The sequence below is a fragment of the Phoenix dactylifera genome, chromosome 6, assembly GCF_051530095.1.
Source record: "Phoenix dactylifera cultivar Ajwa chromosome 6, Ajwa_hap1_PhDact_Kaust_v1.1, whole genome shotgun sequence".
NCBI lineage: Eukaryota > Viridiplantae > Streptophyta > Magnoliopsida > Arecales > Arecaceae > Phoenix > Phoenix dactylifera.
In genome coordinates, this window is record NC_143195.1 from 205,555 (window position 1) to 219,001 (window position 13,447).

At 51.1% G+C, this 13,447-nt stretch overlaps 1 protein-coding gene across 2 annotated transcripts; it reads right to left on the reverse strand.

The window, feature by feature from the left end:
- Positions 1-6,640: 6,640 nt before the first annotated feature.
- On the reverse strand, positions 6,641-9,162 carry LOC103696187 (protochlorophyllide reductase-like). Of its 2 annotated transcripts, XM_008777756.5 has the most exons (5): positions 9,024-9,162; positions 8,819-8,920; positions 7,513-8,053; positions 7,027-7,385; positions 6,641-6,934 (listed from the first exon to the last, which is right to left on the reverse strand). In XM_008777756.5, exons 1-5 carry the CDS (start codon positions 9,072-9,074, stop codon positions 6,779-6,781), a joined length of 1,209 nt encoding a protein of 402 aa, XP_008775978.2. In that variant the 5' UTR covers positions 9,075-9,162; the 3' UTR covers positions 6,641-6,778. The 2 variants fall into 2 exon arrangements, with proteins under 2 accessions (XP_008775978.2, XP_088580379.1); XM_088724253.1 differs by lacking the exon at positions 9,024-9,162 and having other exon boundaries at positions 7,513-8,085; positions 8,819-8,915.
- Between the last annotated feature and the right edge of the window lie 4,285 nt (positions 9,163-13,447).

Below are 13,447 nucleotides of genomic sequence, written 5' to 3' on the forward strand. Positions count from 1 at the left end.
CCGTGCCAGGGAGTGGGAGAGGATTGACAGAGCTGTTGTATCGCCATGCTGGGTTCAGTAGTTTCAGGCTTTCCAGGTTCGTCACTTAGCCAGGATTGCCTCTGACCACTGCCCTCTTCTGATCTCTACAGCTGACCAGCTGCATCATCGCCCCCCATTTTGTTTTGAGCGACTGTGGTTGGAGTACCCCCACCTTGGGAGATAGTGAGAAAGGCCTGGTCCATGCCGGTGCGGGGCGACGCCATGCAGCAGGTTTCATGCAGGTTGGAGCTCATTAGGCGCAGACTATGCAGATGGAACCGAGAGGCCGTGGGGGACATATTCAGGAGATTGGAGGCTATGGAGGATTCCATCTCGGAGTTACAAGATAGGGAGGGTAGACTGGGTTGCTTATCCGAGGATGATATGTGTGCTCTACGGTAGAGGCTCGCCGAACATCACTCCCTTTTGAGACAGTAGGAGATGTTTTGGAGGTAGAAGTCACGGATCCAGTGGTTGCAGGAGGGAGATAGGAATACCCATTTCTTCCATAGGTCTACTATCATCAGGTTGCAGGGGAGTATGATTCGTTCCTTGCGAGATGAGGCGGGGGCACGAGCGGAGGAGGAGAGCTCAATTAGATGTATTCTGGTGGACTTTTTTCGGTCGAGATGGACAGATGAGGGGAGCTTAGGTGATGTGGGTGCTGTCCCACGGCCGGATTTTGTTGTGGGTATGTTGGAGAATGCGGGCCTGATTGTGGACGTGACAGAGCAGGAGGTTAGGGGGGCGGTTTGGGCTCTGGGGGAGGACAAAGCTCCTGGGCTGGATAGTTTTCCCCCTTTCTTCTTCCGGAGATACTAGGGTATTGTCGGGAGAGCGGTGATTGAGGCGGTTCAGTTATTCTTCAGATCAGCAGCTATGTCAGATGATTGGAAGGCGACCTTTGTGACGCTGATCCCGAAGCGACGGGATGCGGTAGAGCCCAACCATTACAGACCTATCAGTCTTTGTACTACCTTATATAAGGTAGTGGCAAAGATTATGGTTCGCCAGTTGCAGCCTATTCTTCCCCGGCTGATTTGCCCGGAGCAGAGGGCATTCGTGAGTGGTCGGCGTATTACCGACAACGTCATGATAACCCAGGAATTGATGTGGAACTTGCAGCGAGTGCCACGAGGGCAGTGTTACATGGCAGTGAAGCTCAATATGGAGCGAACTTATGACAGAGTTCGGTGGTGCTTCCTACGGAGGGCTATGGAGAGCCTTGGCTTCCATGAGATCTGGATTTTCTGGGTCATGGGGTGCGTGCGGGGCCGTTGTTCTCGATCCTGGTCAACGGCTCGCCGTCACCGTTCTTCCGATCGTCTGTCGGATTGCGCCAGGGTTGTCCCTTATCCCCGTACCTCTTTATTATTTGTGCTGATGTTCTATCTCGTGCTCTTCGACATGCTTGCGGGGAGCAGGCTCTGGAGGCCTATGTCCCAGCTCCTGGTGCGAGTTTCTGACTGTCAGGATATGGTGGACCAGGTGCAGCAGGGGCTGGAGGGCTGGAGGGCAGCCTCACTATCTATGATGGGTAGGATAACCCTGGTCTGTGCTCTGCTCCATGCCTATCTACATGATGTCTAACACCGTTGTCCCCAAGACAGTGTTAATGAGGATTGAGAGGCTTGCTCGGAGTTTCATCTGGGGGTCCCAGGGAGGTGGTCGGGGAGTGCACCTGGTGGACTGGTCATCAGTATGCCAACCAACTAGGGTTGGGGGGCTAGGTGTCCAGTCTCTTCTGACTATGAGGGAGGCTCTGATTGCCTGGCATGTAGTCAGATTTATCTTGGAGCCGTAGTGTTTGTGGAGCCAGACCATGGTCGCCCGGTATGGTCGTGTGGGCGGTACTGACATTCCACCCGGGGGTCGGAGGGCATCCCCGCTTTGGCGCGAGATCTGCAGGTATTTGCCGATGATTTTGTCGAGATGCAGATGGCTGATTGGTGATGGCGAGAGGGTGGACTTGGTGGCGGACGTATGGGTGGACGAGCTCCCGTTGAGGTGCCGGCCGACTCTTGTCAGTGTTGAGGCATTAGAGGGACTTCGGGTGGGTGACCTCCTTCTCCCTCGAGGAGGGGGGTGGAATTTACCTCGGCTCGGTCAGTTGTTTGGTGAGCCGCTTGCTGAGCGGATCAGATCGCTCCCAGTGCCGGAGCACTCCTATCCTGACATCAGGGTCTGGAGCTCGTCCTACAAGACCGGTGTCAGGGTCGCTGACATATACAGTATTGTTCAGGGTGGGGGACGATTGGCAGCGAACTTCGGTTGGATATGGAGGTTCGGGCTACACCCCAGAGTAGCCTTATTCCTTTGGAAAGTTGCTTGGGGACGGCTTCCGACGAGACTTTTGTTGAGTGGGAGGGGTATAGGGATCCATCCCCAATGTCCGGTGTGTCAGATAGAGGAGTCGCTGGACCATGCTATATTTCAGTGCCACCGGGCTGAGGAGGTCTGGAGGAGGGCGGAGTTCCCCATGGAGATCTGGTGTCATGCTGCTTCCTTCTTGCATACACTTGGACGTCTGGCCGGGTCCTTGCAGTCCAGGCCGATGGCGGTGCAGGCGACTTATACTGTACCACATATGGCTTGCGAGGAACGCTTTGACGTTTGGAGAGACTGTTCCCCCTCCGGGGGTGGTGGTGGAGAGAACGCAGCTTTTGGCGATGGAGGTCCTTCAGGCGACCCACTTGGAGGGACCCTTGATAGCTCGGAACACCTGGGGCTCTACATCTGCTCGTGAAGCGCCCCGCATGGTATTTTTCACCTGGGAGCCCCCACCCCCGAGTTTCCTCAAGGTTAACTTCGATGGTTCTGTCTTGCAGGGCGGTGAGAGGGGAGGTTGCAGGCTTCGTTGTCAGGGGCCCGGACTCTAGGGTGATTGCTGCTGGGGGTTCCCAGCTTTTTGATATATCGGTGCTAGAGGCGGAGCTGAGGGCAGTCTAGGCAGGTTTGAGGTATGTGCGTTGTGCATTGCAGGCTAAGGATGTTCTCCTGGAGGGCGACTCCACGACGGTCATTGGATGGCTATCATAGGCTTCAGGCGGGGTAGACGATTACCACCCATTGGTGAGAGATATTCGGGCCATGGGGTGTGATGGGATGGTTGTTCAGGTGAGGCATGTGTTTAGGGAGGCGAATGGGGCGGCGGACTGGGTCGCCTCTTTTGTTGCCAGCTACTCAGGGGACCACCTATGGGTGGGAGAGGCGGAGTTGTCCAGGGCCCTCCGTGATGTTTTGGTTTTTGATTTTCTTGGTTGTATCCGTACACGTTATGTATGATGCTTTCGTTTTTAGCAAAAGAAAAGAAAAGAAAAGAAAAGAAAAGAAAAGAGACTAACCTTGCATTGCATGCCACTTGTTCCCTCTGCAATAAGCTGGTGCTATGGTCTCATGCCGCCATCTTGGCTCTAGTGGTGGTGGATTTTAAGGCTTAACCATTAGATGCATTCTAGATGTGCCCAGTGGGGAACGTAAGATTTGCCACAATGAAAAAATGATTTAGATATAAACCGGAAGCCCCTAAGATTCCTGAATGCGCATCGGCGTTGATTCATTAATGGATCAGCTTAAAATATGGCTTAAAGCTTACTCCACGATCATTTGATGATGAATATGTTCTATTATACGGCTTCACTATCTTATGATTGCTTGTCAGTTACAGGTCAATTATCCAACATAAGGCTTCCGGACTTGGTCACCTGATAATTATATCCACGGACTAAAAATAGGGTTTGGATCATTAAGCTGATTTAACTTATCGATCAAAGTCTTATACGACTTAGGAGATAGACATGTAGGGGCAACTAAAGTTCTGCTATTATACACCATCATTGGTCCTGAGACACCATCTGTGCTATGACTCTAGCACGTGTCCCCATGTGAGATGCTCTATAGAAGCACTCTTTTAAATGAAAATGCTTCTCGACTAATCAATTTAGTTTCAGAAAGACAAACAAGAGTGAGCCAGCTATAAGTAGGAGTAAAGATTGAAAATTAGTCAGGTTGACCCATGACCCGACCTGACCCAGTTTGGAGGACCCGTGGGACCAGGTCGGATTCTAAAATTGGACTCGTTCCATTTTTCGGGTCGGATCTGGATTTATTGAATTCAGACCCGACCTGACCTATTTAAATTTAGAGTAATTTTGGATTTCCAATGTTACGATCCGAATTTGTAAAATTATTTAGGCCCGCAGGCCGCAGGGTTGCACACTAAACAACTAAAGTTACGGTCTCACTTACACTCTTACTGGACAAATCAATGATCCGGCCCGACCCAGCGCTGGGGCATAAGGCTCGCCCCAGCCTTACTCCTGTTATATATATATATATATATATATATATATATATATATATATATATATATATATATATTTGAAGAAGTGCCTGTTTAAGTCTCATGATGGGCCATGGTGTTTTTATCAAATGACCCAGACTCGAACTGGACCCGACCTGGACCCGATTTTTTGGAGGTTGGGTCCGAGTTATACATGGACCCGACCTGACCCGAATGACCCATTAGGTCAAAAATTGTAGCAATAGAACCAAACCGACCCGACCTGATCTTCTATTGAATTGAGTCTGCATCCAAAATTAGGACCCGAACAAGAAACCGAGTTGGGTCGAAGTCACTCGAGACCCAACTCGACCTGACCTATTTTTCCTAGTAGGAGTACATTTTTCAACCAAGAGCATTTATTGGTGGCGCACCTCTAATTAGAAGGCAGCTTAATAACCTCTATAAATGATCTAGAAGGATCATTGGACTCGATATGCACCATTTTGACCATTACAGATGGGGCTAGATAAAGTCCAGAAGCGAGATCTGCTACATTGAAAAGCCGAATTACAAGCTAAACTTTCGGATCTGCCACAACTTGGTTATACGATGCTCGATTGAGATGATAACCACTTTAACTGCTACAAGAACGGTCGGAGAGGATCCATGAGTGAGATCTACCACATCAGAAAGCCAAATTGCAAGCCCAACTTTCGGAGCATATGACTTAGTTATACAACGTTCGATTGAAATGATCTTCTTTTGAAATCAAGTAACTTTTCGAGATCTACCAGATAGTGCCAACCCCTTATGGGGTTAAAAGGCACCCAAAGAAGTTGTAGAATTAATTGTATCCTACGATTTATGGAGTTTCCTAAATATGCTAGTCAAACCTAAAGTATTCTTTTTTAGAAAAGACTTTAACTGAGTATACCTTTCAATCCGTAAAGAATTAGAAGGAACTATGGAAGAAGCTGATGTAAGTGTCGAATCTATCTCTTGTAGAATTTTATTTTGTATTTATTTCTACTAGTTATGTTTGTTTTGAGAAAACTAGTCCTATTTGAACTAGAAAAAGAATACTACCTAAATTGTATGAGGGAGGACTTCGCTATTATTATAAAAAGAGATTATGTACCTTAAGTTTTATTCATCGATTAAATCATCAAACGGTCATTGAAAGAAATGGAGACATAAGCTCTATTTTGTAATTTTTTCATCTTTTTCTAATTTTTTTTGAGAGATTCGAGTTAAGCTGGTTGAAAAAATTATTTCTTTCTCTTGATTGGATCAATTAATTTGCGGGAATGTGACTTTATATGGTCAATAAAACTCAAAGATTGGAAAAAAGGAAAAGAATGATAAGCGGCCCAATCCGATTGCAAAAGAAAAGCACAGTATAACAGGATAGGATTGGTACTTCATGCCTTGAGCTCACCATTTTTGGAGTCAACTTCTGAATTTCTCTAACTAGAATTCATCCAAAAGTTATGTTCCAGACTTCTAATGCTCTCCAAAGCTTCATCTTTCCTGTTGTTGCATAACATGTACAAACAAGTCCTTATCGACAAGCCTCTAGGAGTGTAAACGTGGGCAAGCTAGGCCTAGTGCAATCTTGGCTCATTTAGTGATTAAGCTGAGCCCACTCTAGCTCATTTAGATTCGAGCCAAACTCAAGCTACTTATGAACAGCTCATTTAATGATTTAATGAGAAATTAAAATCTTTTGGAAATTTCATTTATATAATTTAAGTCAATGATCTCTAAATTTTATGGTTGAAATAAATGTTATTCTCCACAGATTATACTAATATGCATTAAATAATTTTTATATAGATAGGAATAATAAAAATTATATATATATATATATGCATTCTTATTATGAGCTTAATCAAGTTGGGCTAGAGGAAACTAAGCTAGCTCTGTCTTGGTTCATTTGTTAGCTGAGCAAGACGGACTTGAGCTGAATTTTGAGCCGAATGCGAGTTGGTTTGCAAACAAATTGCTCGTTTGATAGCCCCATAAGCCTCTAGAGACATGAATTTTTTACACTGCTGTATATAGTCCAAAATTTGACCCAACTGGACGGCAAATTCATCCAATTCACCCATTGAATTCTGACTTGCAGCCACTCAATGAATTTTCTGATGCTCGTTATCTGATGATCAACCTGAAGTTTTACAGCAACTCTTTGCCTACCTAGAGAAGTACATCATTTTAGATGTTCAACTCCAAGCAATACAGCCTTTTGATTTGATTTGATTTGTTTTTTTTATATCTCAATAGCTGTTGCTTCTTAAACCAAGGGAAGGCAGCCTCTGTATCATGTCAGTCTGGAAAAAACAAAAGGGTCGCCTGCACTCTTATTATCTCAAGAAGAGAATTATTTTTTTAAGCAACAAATTCCACAAAGACACCCGCAAGACTGGTCGGCGGGCATTTGATGAGCGCAGCCTAGCCGGACCAGAGGCATCAAACCAGGCCAACGAGTTTCTCGCTGATCTCCCACACCCTTCGAGCCTTCTCAGGATCGCTGGCCTCTTCCGACAGCTGATTCTCGAACGATGCCGAGTTCTTGTTCCAGCTCCAGTAGACGCCGGACTTGGTCAAACTGGGATCGCTCACCACCTGAAACCAATAAAAAAGAAATCCAAGTGAGCGGAGCCTCCACGTACGTATTATTCCGAGGCGTTTGCCAACGTACGTAGGACCAAGTATACCTGCGCAAGTCTTTTGCCGGCTTCGTCTTCGGAAACGAAGCCTTTTGTGATGTACTTCTGGAATGGAGGGAAGAGGAGCCTGAACAAGGGGATGTGCTCCCTGAAGAGGCCGGTCGTGGCAATGCAGCCAGGGTAAAGGGAAGCAAACGTGATGCCCGTCTCCTCGTGGTACCGCCTGTGGAATTCTTGCATCATCAGCATGTTGCAGACCTTGCTATCCTTGTATGCTTTCGCTCCATCGAACTCTCCGCCGTCAATCATGGTGGAACCCTTCACGCCGTTCAAGCCCGCTGCGAGCCCCCGCATGTCTCCCAGGTTTGCCTTCGGTGGCACGTTCCCCGCCAGAGTGTTCGTGTTGCCTGGCCATTCGCACCAAAACAGAGAAAAATTTAGCTGCGGCAGCGGCAGCGGCGGCATCTCCACCGCGATGACCATGCAACCGGAAAAGATTAACACAAGGGCGCTGCCTCGACTCTCTTATTCTACCTGTTATCGAGCCGACGATGATGAGGCGCGTAGAGGGGTAATCGGATGCCTTCAAGTCCTCGAGGAGCTCGCGGGCAAGGAGGAAGTGGCCGAGGTGGTTGATCCCGACGCTCATCTCAAATCCATCAGCTGTGTAGGTGGGCTCCCTCGCAGTTGGAAGGTACACAGCAGCATTGCACACCAGCACATCGAGCGGCATCCCGGAGAGCCGGAAGTTGCCGACGAACTGGCGGACGCTCTCCAGGGATGCGAGGTCGAGGTGCATGATCTTGTAGCTGCCTTCGGACATGCCGGCTGCCTTCGCTGCTCTCTCCGCCTTGAGGAAGTCACGGCAGGCCATGACCACATTCCATTTCCCGGTCTCGCCCAACGCCTTGGCAGTTGCGAGACCCAGGCCCGAGGAGGCCCCGGTGATCACCACGTTGCCCTTTCGCAGTGTCTTCTTCCCTTCTGGGGTGGCTCGCTCGATTGCCGGGGAGGCTGTTGCTGCGGCTGCTGCTGCTGCCGTCTGTGCTCTTACTCCAACCGATGCATTCAGTCTCTGCAAGTTCGCAGCCATTATTCTTGCGACAACTAGTGCCAAAAAAAAAACGAGGAACTCGTGAAGCAGTTATAAGCCTTGCCTAACTCGAGCAGAGCAGAGCAGAGCTTGGGGTCTGAAGAAACCAGCAAGCATATCATGCATTCACTTCCATTACATTTATGATTGAGAGCAGGGTGTTTCGAGGGAGATGGCAACAGAACTGCAGGTCATATGAGCTACCATGACCCACTAGCGAACGTCCGATCCGAAATATAGCTAATCAGTTGAAACATGAAAGGAGGAATTGAGGACCTAGTGGCCTGAATAGAGAAAGCAGAGGCCCTCCATATTACACATACAGTAGAGCTGCATGCTCTGAAATAGCCAATTTGTTAAAACACGAACAGACGAATTGATGACCGAATGGGAACTTTGTGTTGCAAACTAGCTAAATCGAGCTTGAGTAACCATAAGAGTTGGAAGCAACGATAGCCTAATTATAGGCGAAAATTTTCTCAAATAAGAAGGCCCATGTCTTTGTCCCGAGATAGAGTAGTTCCATCCCCGTATGAACAATTTATCCTCCACAAGGAGGAGTGGTTTCTCAGCTGAGATAAGAAGATCGACAGTACTGCACTTCTTCGCGGGCGTTTCAACCACATGAACTCACTAGATAATTATAAACCAAATTCTCAATGCGAATACTCTAGTCTTGGTAAGTATATTCATGCCCACAGAAATTCAACCAATGAATGTGGAAAGCAATGAAGGAGGGATCCGTACCTTACCACACCTGGGAAGTGAACAATTCAAGTCAGATTTAACATGGTCCGAAAGTGAAGCCCCGAGGAAAGCCGAGTCCTTGATACCACCACCGACCTTTCCCTGCACCATGAACACCTCACACTTGGCTGACCTTATTCACATCACCCATTCCAAGGACAAGAAGGAGCAAAAGAAGAGCGACTATATGCGTCTCCAAACTCACCTCTTTGTGGGGGGAGAGAGCTGAAGGAAGGAAGGAAGCCTGGAGGGCCATTGAGAATGCCAAGTCGCGTCAGAGAGTGGTTAGTAGTAGCAGAGAGAGAGAGAGAGAGAGAGAGAAGCCGTTGAGGCGCGGGGGGAGGGAGGGAGAGGGCTCATAAAAGGGATAGCGTGACAGGATAAGGTGATAGAAACCGGCCCGGCACGCGCCAAGTCGGCAGGATATCCTCCAATGGGATTTCCTGGTTCAGATTACTTCCCCGCTTCTCGATCCATCTACCGGCCCGGGATAGATTGTCCGCATTGGACGCTCGGCCGGAAAGGAATAGCGGACCCGGATATCCTGTCCCAAGAATTATAGTGGGTGTAGGGGGAGGGGCCGCCCGCACCCGCACGGAGCCGTTGGGCGAGGGGGCCCCCGTCTTGCGGTATGATTGCCATCCCGTTCGTGGATATCTGGCCACGTGAACAAGGGTGAGGTCTCGGTCTCTCCTGATGACAAGTGTGCATCGTAGGCCCGGTTGCATCCGTAACGTCGCCTTAATTGATTGAAACCTAAAGTGAACTATTTATTCGGGCTAAAAGAATACAAAAGTTTTACAAAAAAGGTTATATGATTTATGTGTAATCATTCTGTATCTGTTCTCCTTCTCGCATATCGCTCGGACATGAGATGGGGCTCGTCTCTCATTTTGTTTTTGTTGCTGAAAATTGGACCCGGGGGCCGCCGCGAAGCCGGAGAAGGAGGAGCTCCGCTGCTACAGAGGGCGGACGGCGGTGCGCCGGCCGGCTGCGTCCTCCACCGTGGGGCATGGGAGCGTCCGAAGTGGGGTGGTGCGTCCAGTCCTGTCCTGTCCTGCAAAAAAGCCGGTGGCCGGGCTCCCCGGCACCGGCCCTCCGATGCCTAAGTCAGAGGGGGCAAGTATGTGGAGAGAGCGGGGAGGAGAGTATGTGGAGAAGACACAGAGGATATTTGGATAAGATCAAGAAGATGAAAGGGATGATGTCATCAATTGTGTCTGTGCTTCCTCCCACCCCGTCCCGGAGGGTTCAGTCCGGGGAGTTTTTGTTAGGGGTTTCTCCGAGTCCAGTCTCGAGAGTCCCTCCCAGAGTCCGTCCCCTCCCTCTTCCCCCCCAGGCTTCCTTTTATAAAAGGATTTGGTTACCTGGGAGGTGACAGGAGGTTTGTCCTGTTCTGTGATAATTGGGAACGATTTAGCCCATTAATGGCGTAGTGGAGAACGGGACCGGATCAGACCGGAACCAGGGAGTTGTCACGGTCGATCGGACCTGTTGGAGTTGTTGAACCGCCGGCCGTGGTGGGCCTGGGGTCCGTGGATGGTAAGTGCATTTATTACCGAATGAACCGGCGGTCAGGTAGAGCCATACGCTCTGATGGTTCAGTGATCCGGAGATCGTCTTGGGCCGTGTTCATTAAATGACTGAGTGCATCGGAGACTTGAGGGAGTCTCGTGCATTAATGGCAGGTCGTGGCGAATGCCTGCGAAGATCTTATGCCTTGATGGCTTGGAGATAACGGCAGGTTACAAGCTGTAAGAGTTGTCAAGTCACTTGGACTTTAGGCGGAGGTTAAACATTAAGGCATCGGCTTAGCAGGGGTGCCGAGCCGAGCTGGTCGCCCAATGGGGCGCCCTGTGGCGGGGCCGCTTTGAGTACTCCTGGTCGGCGCTCTTTAGGCGAGCACCTTCTAGCAGAGCGCCTCTATTCGGCGCTTTTTGCCCCCTGGTCGGCATCCCTTGGCCGAGCATCCCTACTTTGATTATTTTGGCTGGGCGCCTCTTCTTGGCGCTCTCTCTGGTCGGCATCCCTTGGCCGAGCAGTTCTCTGGTCGGCACTCCTTGGCCGAGCAGCTTTCCGGTCGGCGCTCTTTGGCCGAGCGCCTCCGTGGATGTATGACTTGGGGTTTTTCCCCCAACACTACCCCCCGACTTCCGAGTTCCAGTTGGCTACCAGCTGGAGCGCGGGAAGTAGCTTTAGTTGGGTCATTACGAATTCCGAAAATTTCGATTTACTGCGCGTTTTGAATTATCGGAAGCTTCGAGGTGCCTTTAATAGGCGGCGTCTCTTCCTTCCCGAAAAGCCTCATTATTGGGACACTTTTTGCGAAGCGTCCTCGCGTCGTGGGCTCATGATGGGGCCGCACGATCTTCGATTGCGGACGCCTTTCCGCACGATCCGATGGGGCGCTTCGACGTTCGAAGCGCTAGCCCTAATTAAATGCGTCGTTCTGTCTTTTAGACCGACACGTGTTATCATCTAACCGGGACGCAGCGTTTTCTTCGCTGATCCGGGCCGTTGGGGAGGTCTATATAAACTCTCCCCCGGCCCCCTGTCCTCTTTCTATTGCTTTCTGCTTCCAGCTTCCTATTCTTCCAGTCTTCCTCAGACCGAAGTCCCTTTTCTCCGGCATCTTCCCCAAGTCCCCCTTCTTTTTGACTTCTCTCTCTTGCAATGGGTTCTTTGCCTAGTGAAGTAGTGTCCACCATGAGTATCCTGGAGGTCGAGATGACCAAAGAGTGGTTTTTCCCTCTTCACGGGTTCCGTTTGGAACCCGCCAGGCGAAGGGATCGGATAACCGATCCTCCGGTGGGCCGGATCGGAGTGCACTCGGAGTCACTCTGGGCCGGCCTCCGGTTTCCTCTTCACAGCTTCGTGAATGAGTTGCTGGCGGTATGCCAGTTGGTTCCGGCGCAACTTACTCCGAACGCTTGGAGAACAGTGATGGGCTTCCTGTCACTGTGTTTACTGCAGGGGATTCCTACCTCTGTCAACGTCTTCCGGCGACTTTTTATTTTTAAGTCGAATCCGGGAGACGGGGAGTGGCTCTACATTGCCCTTCGGGCGGGTCGGCCACTCTTCCATGGTGCCCCCTCATCCATTCATGGCTGGAAGGAGAAATTCTTCTTCCTGGGTTCTGAACGGTCCTGGGGGTTTGACCCCAGGTGGAGGCCGGCCCAGCTTAAGTCCATCAACAGGCTCCCCCAGCTTTCTCCGCGTGAGCAGGAGATCCTCGACACCATCCGCAGCCTTGGGGACGGGATTTTGCTGAACGGCCTCATTAGCGAGGACGCTCGGGTGAACGTGGGCCTGAGCTCGGCACGTCCTCGGGGTAAGGATAGTTACAGCAACCTTTTATTTCCTTAATTGTTCTAATGTTCTAATTTTGTTCGTCTTTGCAGACATCGCAAAGATGGTGACGAAGAGCGAAGTTCTTTATGCTCGCTTGCAGAAGAGAGCGGCCGAGCTCTCAGGAGAGCCCACCGAGTCGAGAAAGAAACAGAAGGTCTCGGCAAGCTCGACTCCCTCGGCGGCGGTGGTGGCCGAGGCGGGTCCTTCCCGCCCCGCGCATCCCGAGGCGGGGCCTTCTCGCCCTGCGCATCCCGAGGCGGGGCCTTCTCGCCCTGCGCATCCCGAGGCAGGGCCTTCTCGCCCCGCTGACTCCGAGGCGCGTCCTTCTCAGCCCGCGCGCCCTGAGGCTGATCGGAGAGAGGGCGCGGGCTCCGGGGGCTCGGGCTCCAGAGCCCCGATGGCGCCCCTATGCCCGGCGCCCTTGGCGCAGGTCCCTGGTCGGCAGGACGCTCCAGTTGCCGACCAAGGGAGGAGTTCAGCGGGTCCCGTGCTTGCACGCCCCGCTATAGTTGTGCGGCGGTCAGATCGGCCGCTCATCCGACCCCAGCCCCCTAGCTCCGCGACGGGGAGCAGTCAGGGAGCCCCGGGGTCGGCTCTGCCTAGGCCAGCCGATGCTGGCCTTCCGGGCCTATCAGGCTCGGAGGAACGGGTGCCCTATGCACCCACCTGGTCAGTGTTCGAGGGTGACTCAGCCCTCGAAAACCCACAAGTGGCGCGCGAGGTATTTCGGCTCGCGTTGCTCCCGGCTGACCGGGCCATGATGCAGTCCATGAGCTACAATGCTTTCATGGACATTACCCGCTGCAATACCGTCCGGGTGAGTAAAATTTTCCTCTTACGTGATTTGTAGAGATTTTTTACTCGTGGCGCCTTACGTCTCTCTTTTACAGCACTTGCACGAGACGGAGATGCTGATGCACCTGGTTCAAGAGTACCGGGAGAAAGCCCGGAGGTGCCAGCGCAGCTACGAGGAGGCCCAGAAGAGGTACATGGCCGCCGAGGCGAAGTACCTGGCCTCCGAGGAGAAATACCAGGCCTCTGAGGCCGAACAGCAGGTGCTCCAAGGGAAAGTCGGAGCATCTGATGAAAAGATTCGAGCTCTGACCGCTGAGCTCGATGAAGAGAAGGGCGCGCACGCATTGGCGAGGTCCGAGCTGCGCGCCGCAGAGGCTCGATTGGCCAAAGTCGAGCAGGCGTTGGCCTCCCGCGAGCAGGAGGTGGGGGATGCCCGCCTCCGACATTCGGAGCTCGAACAGGAGCTGAGGGGCCTCGAGCGGA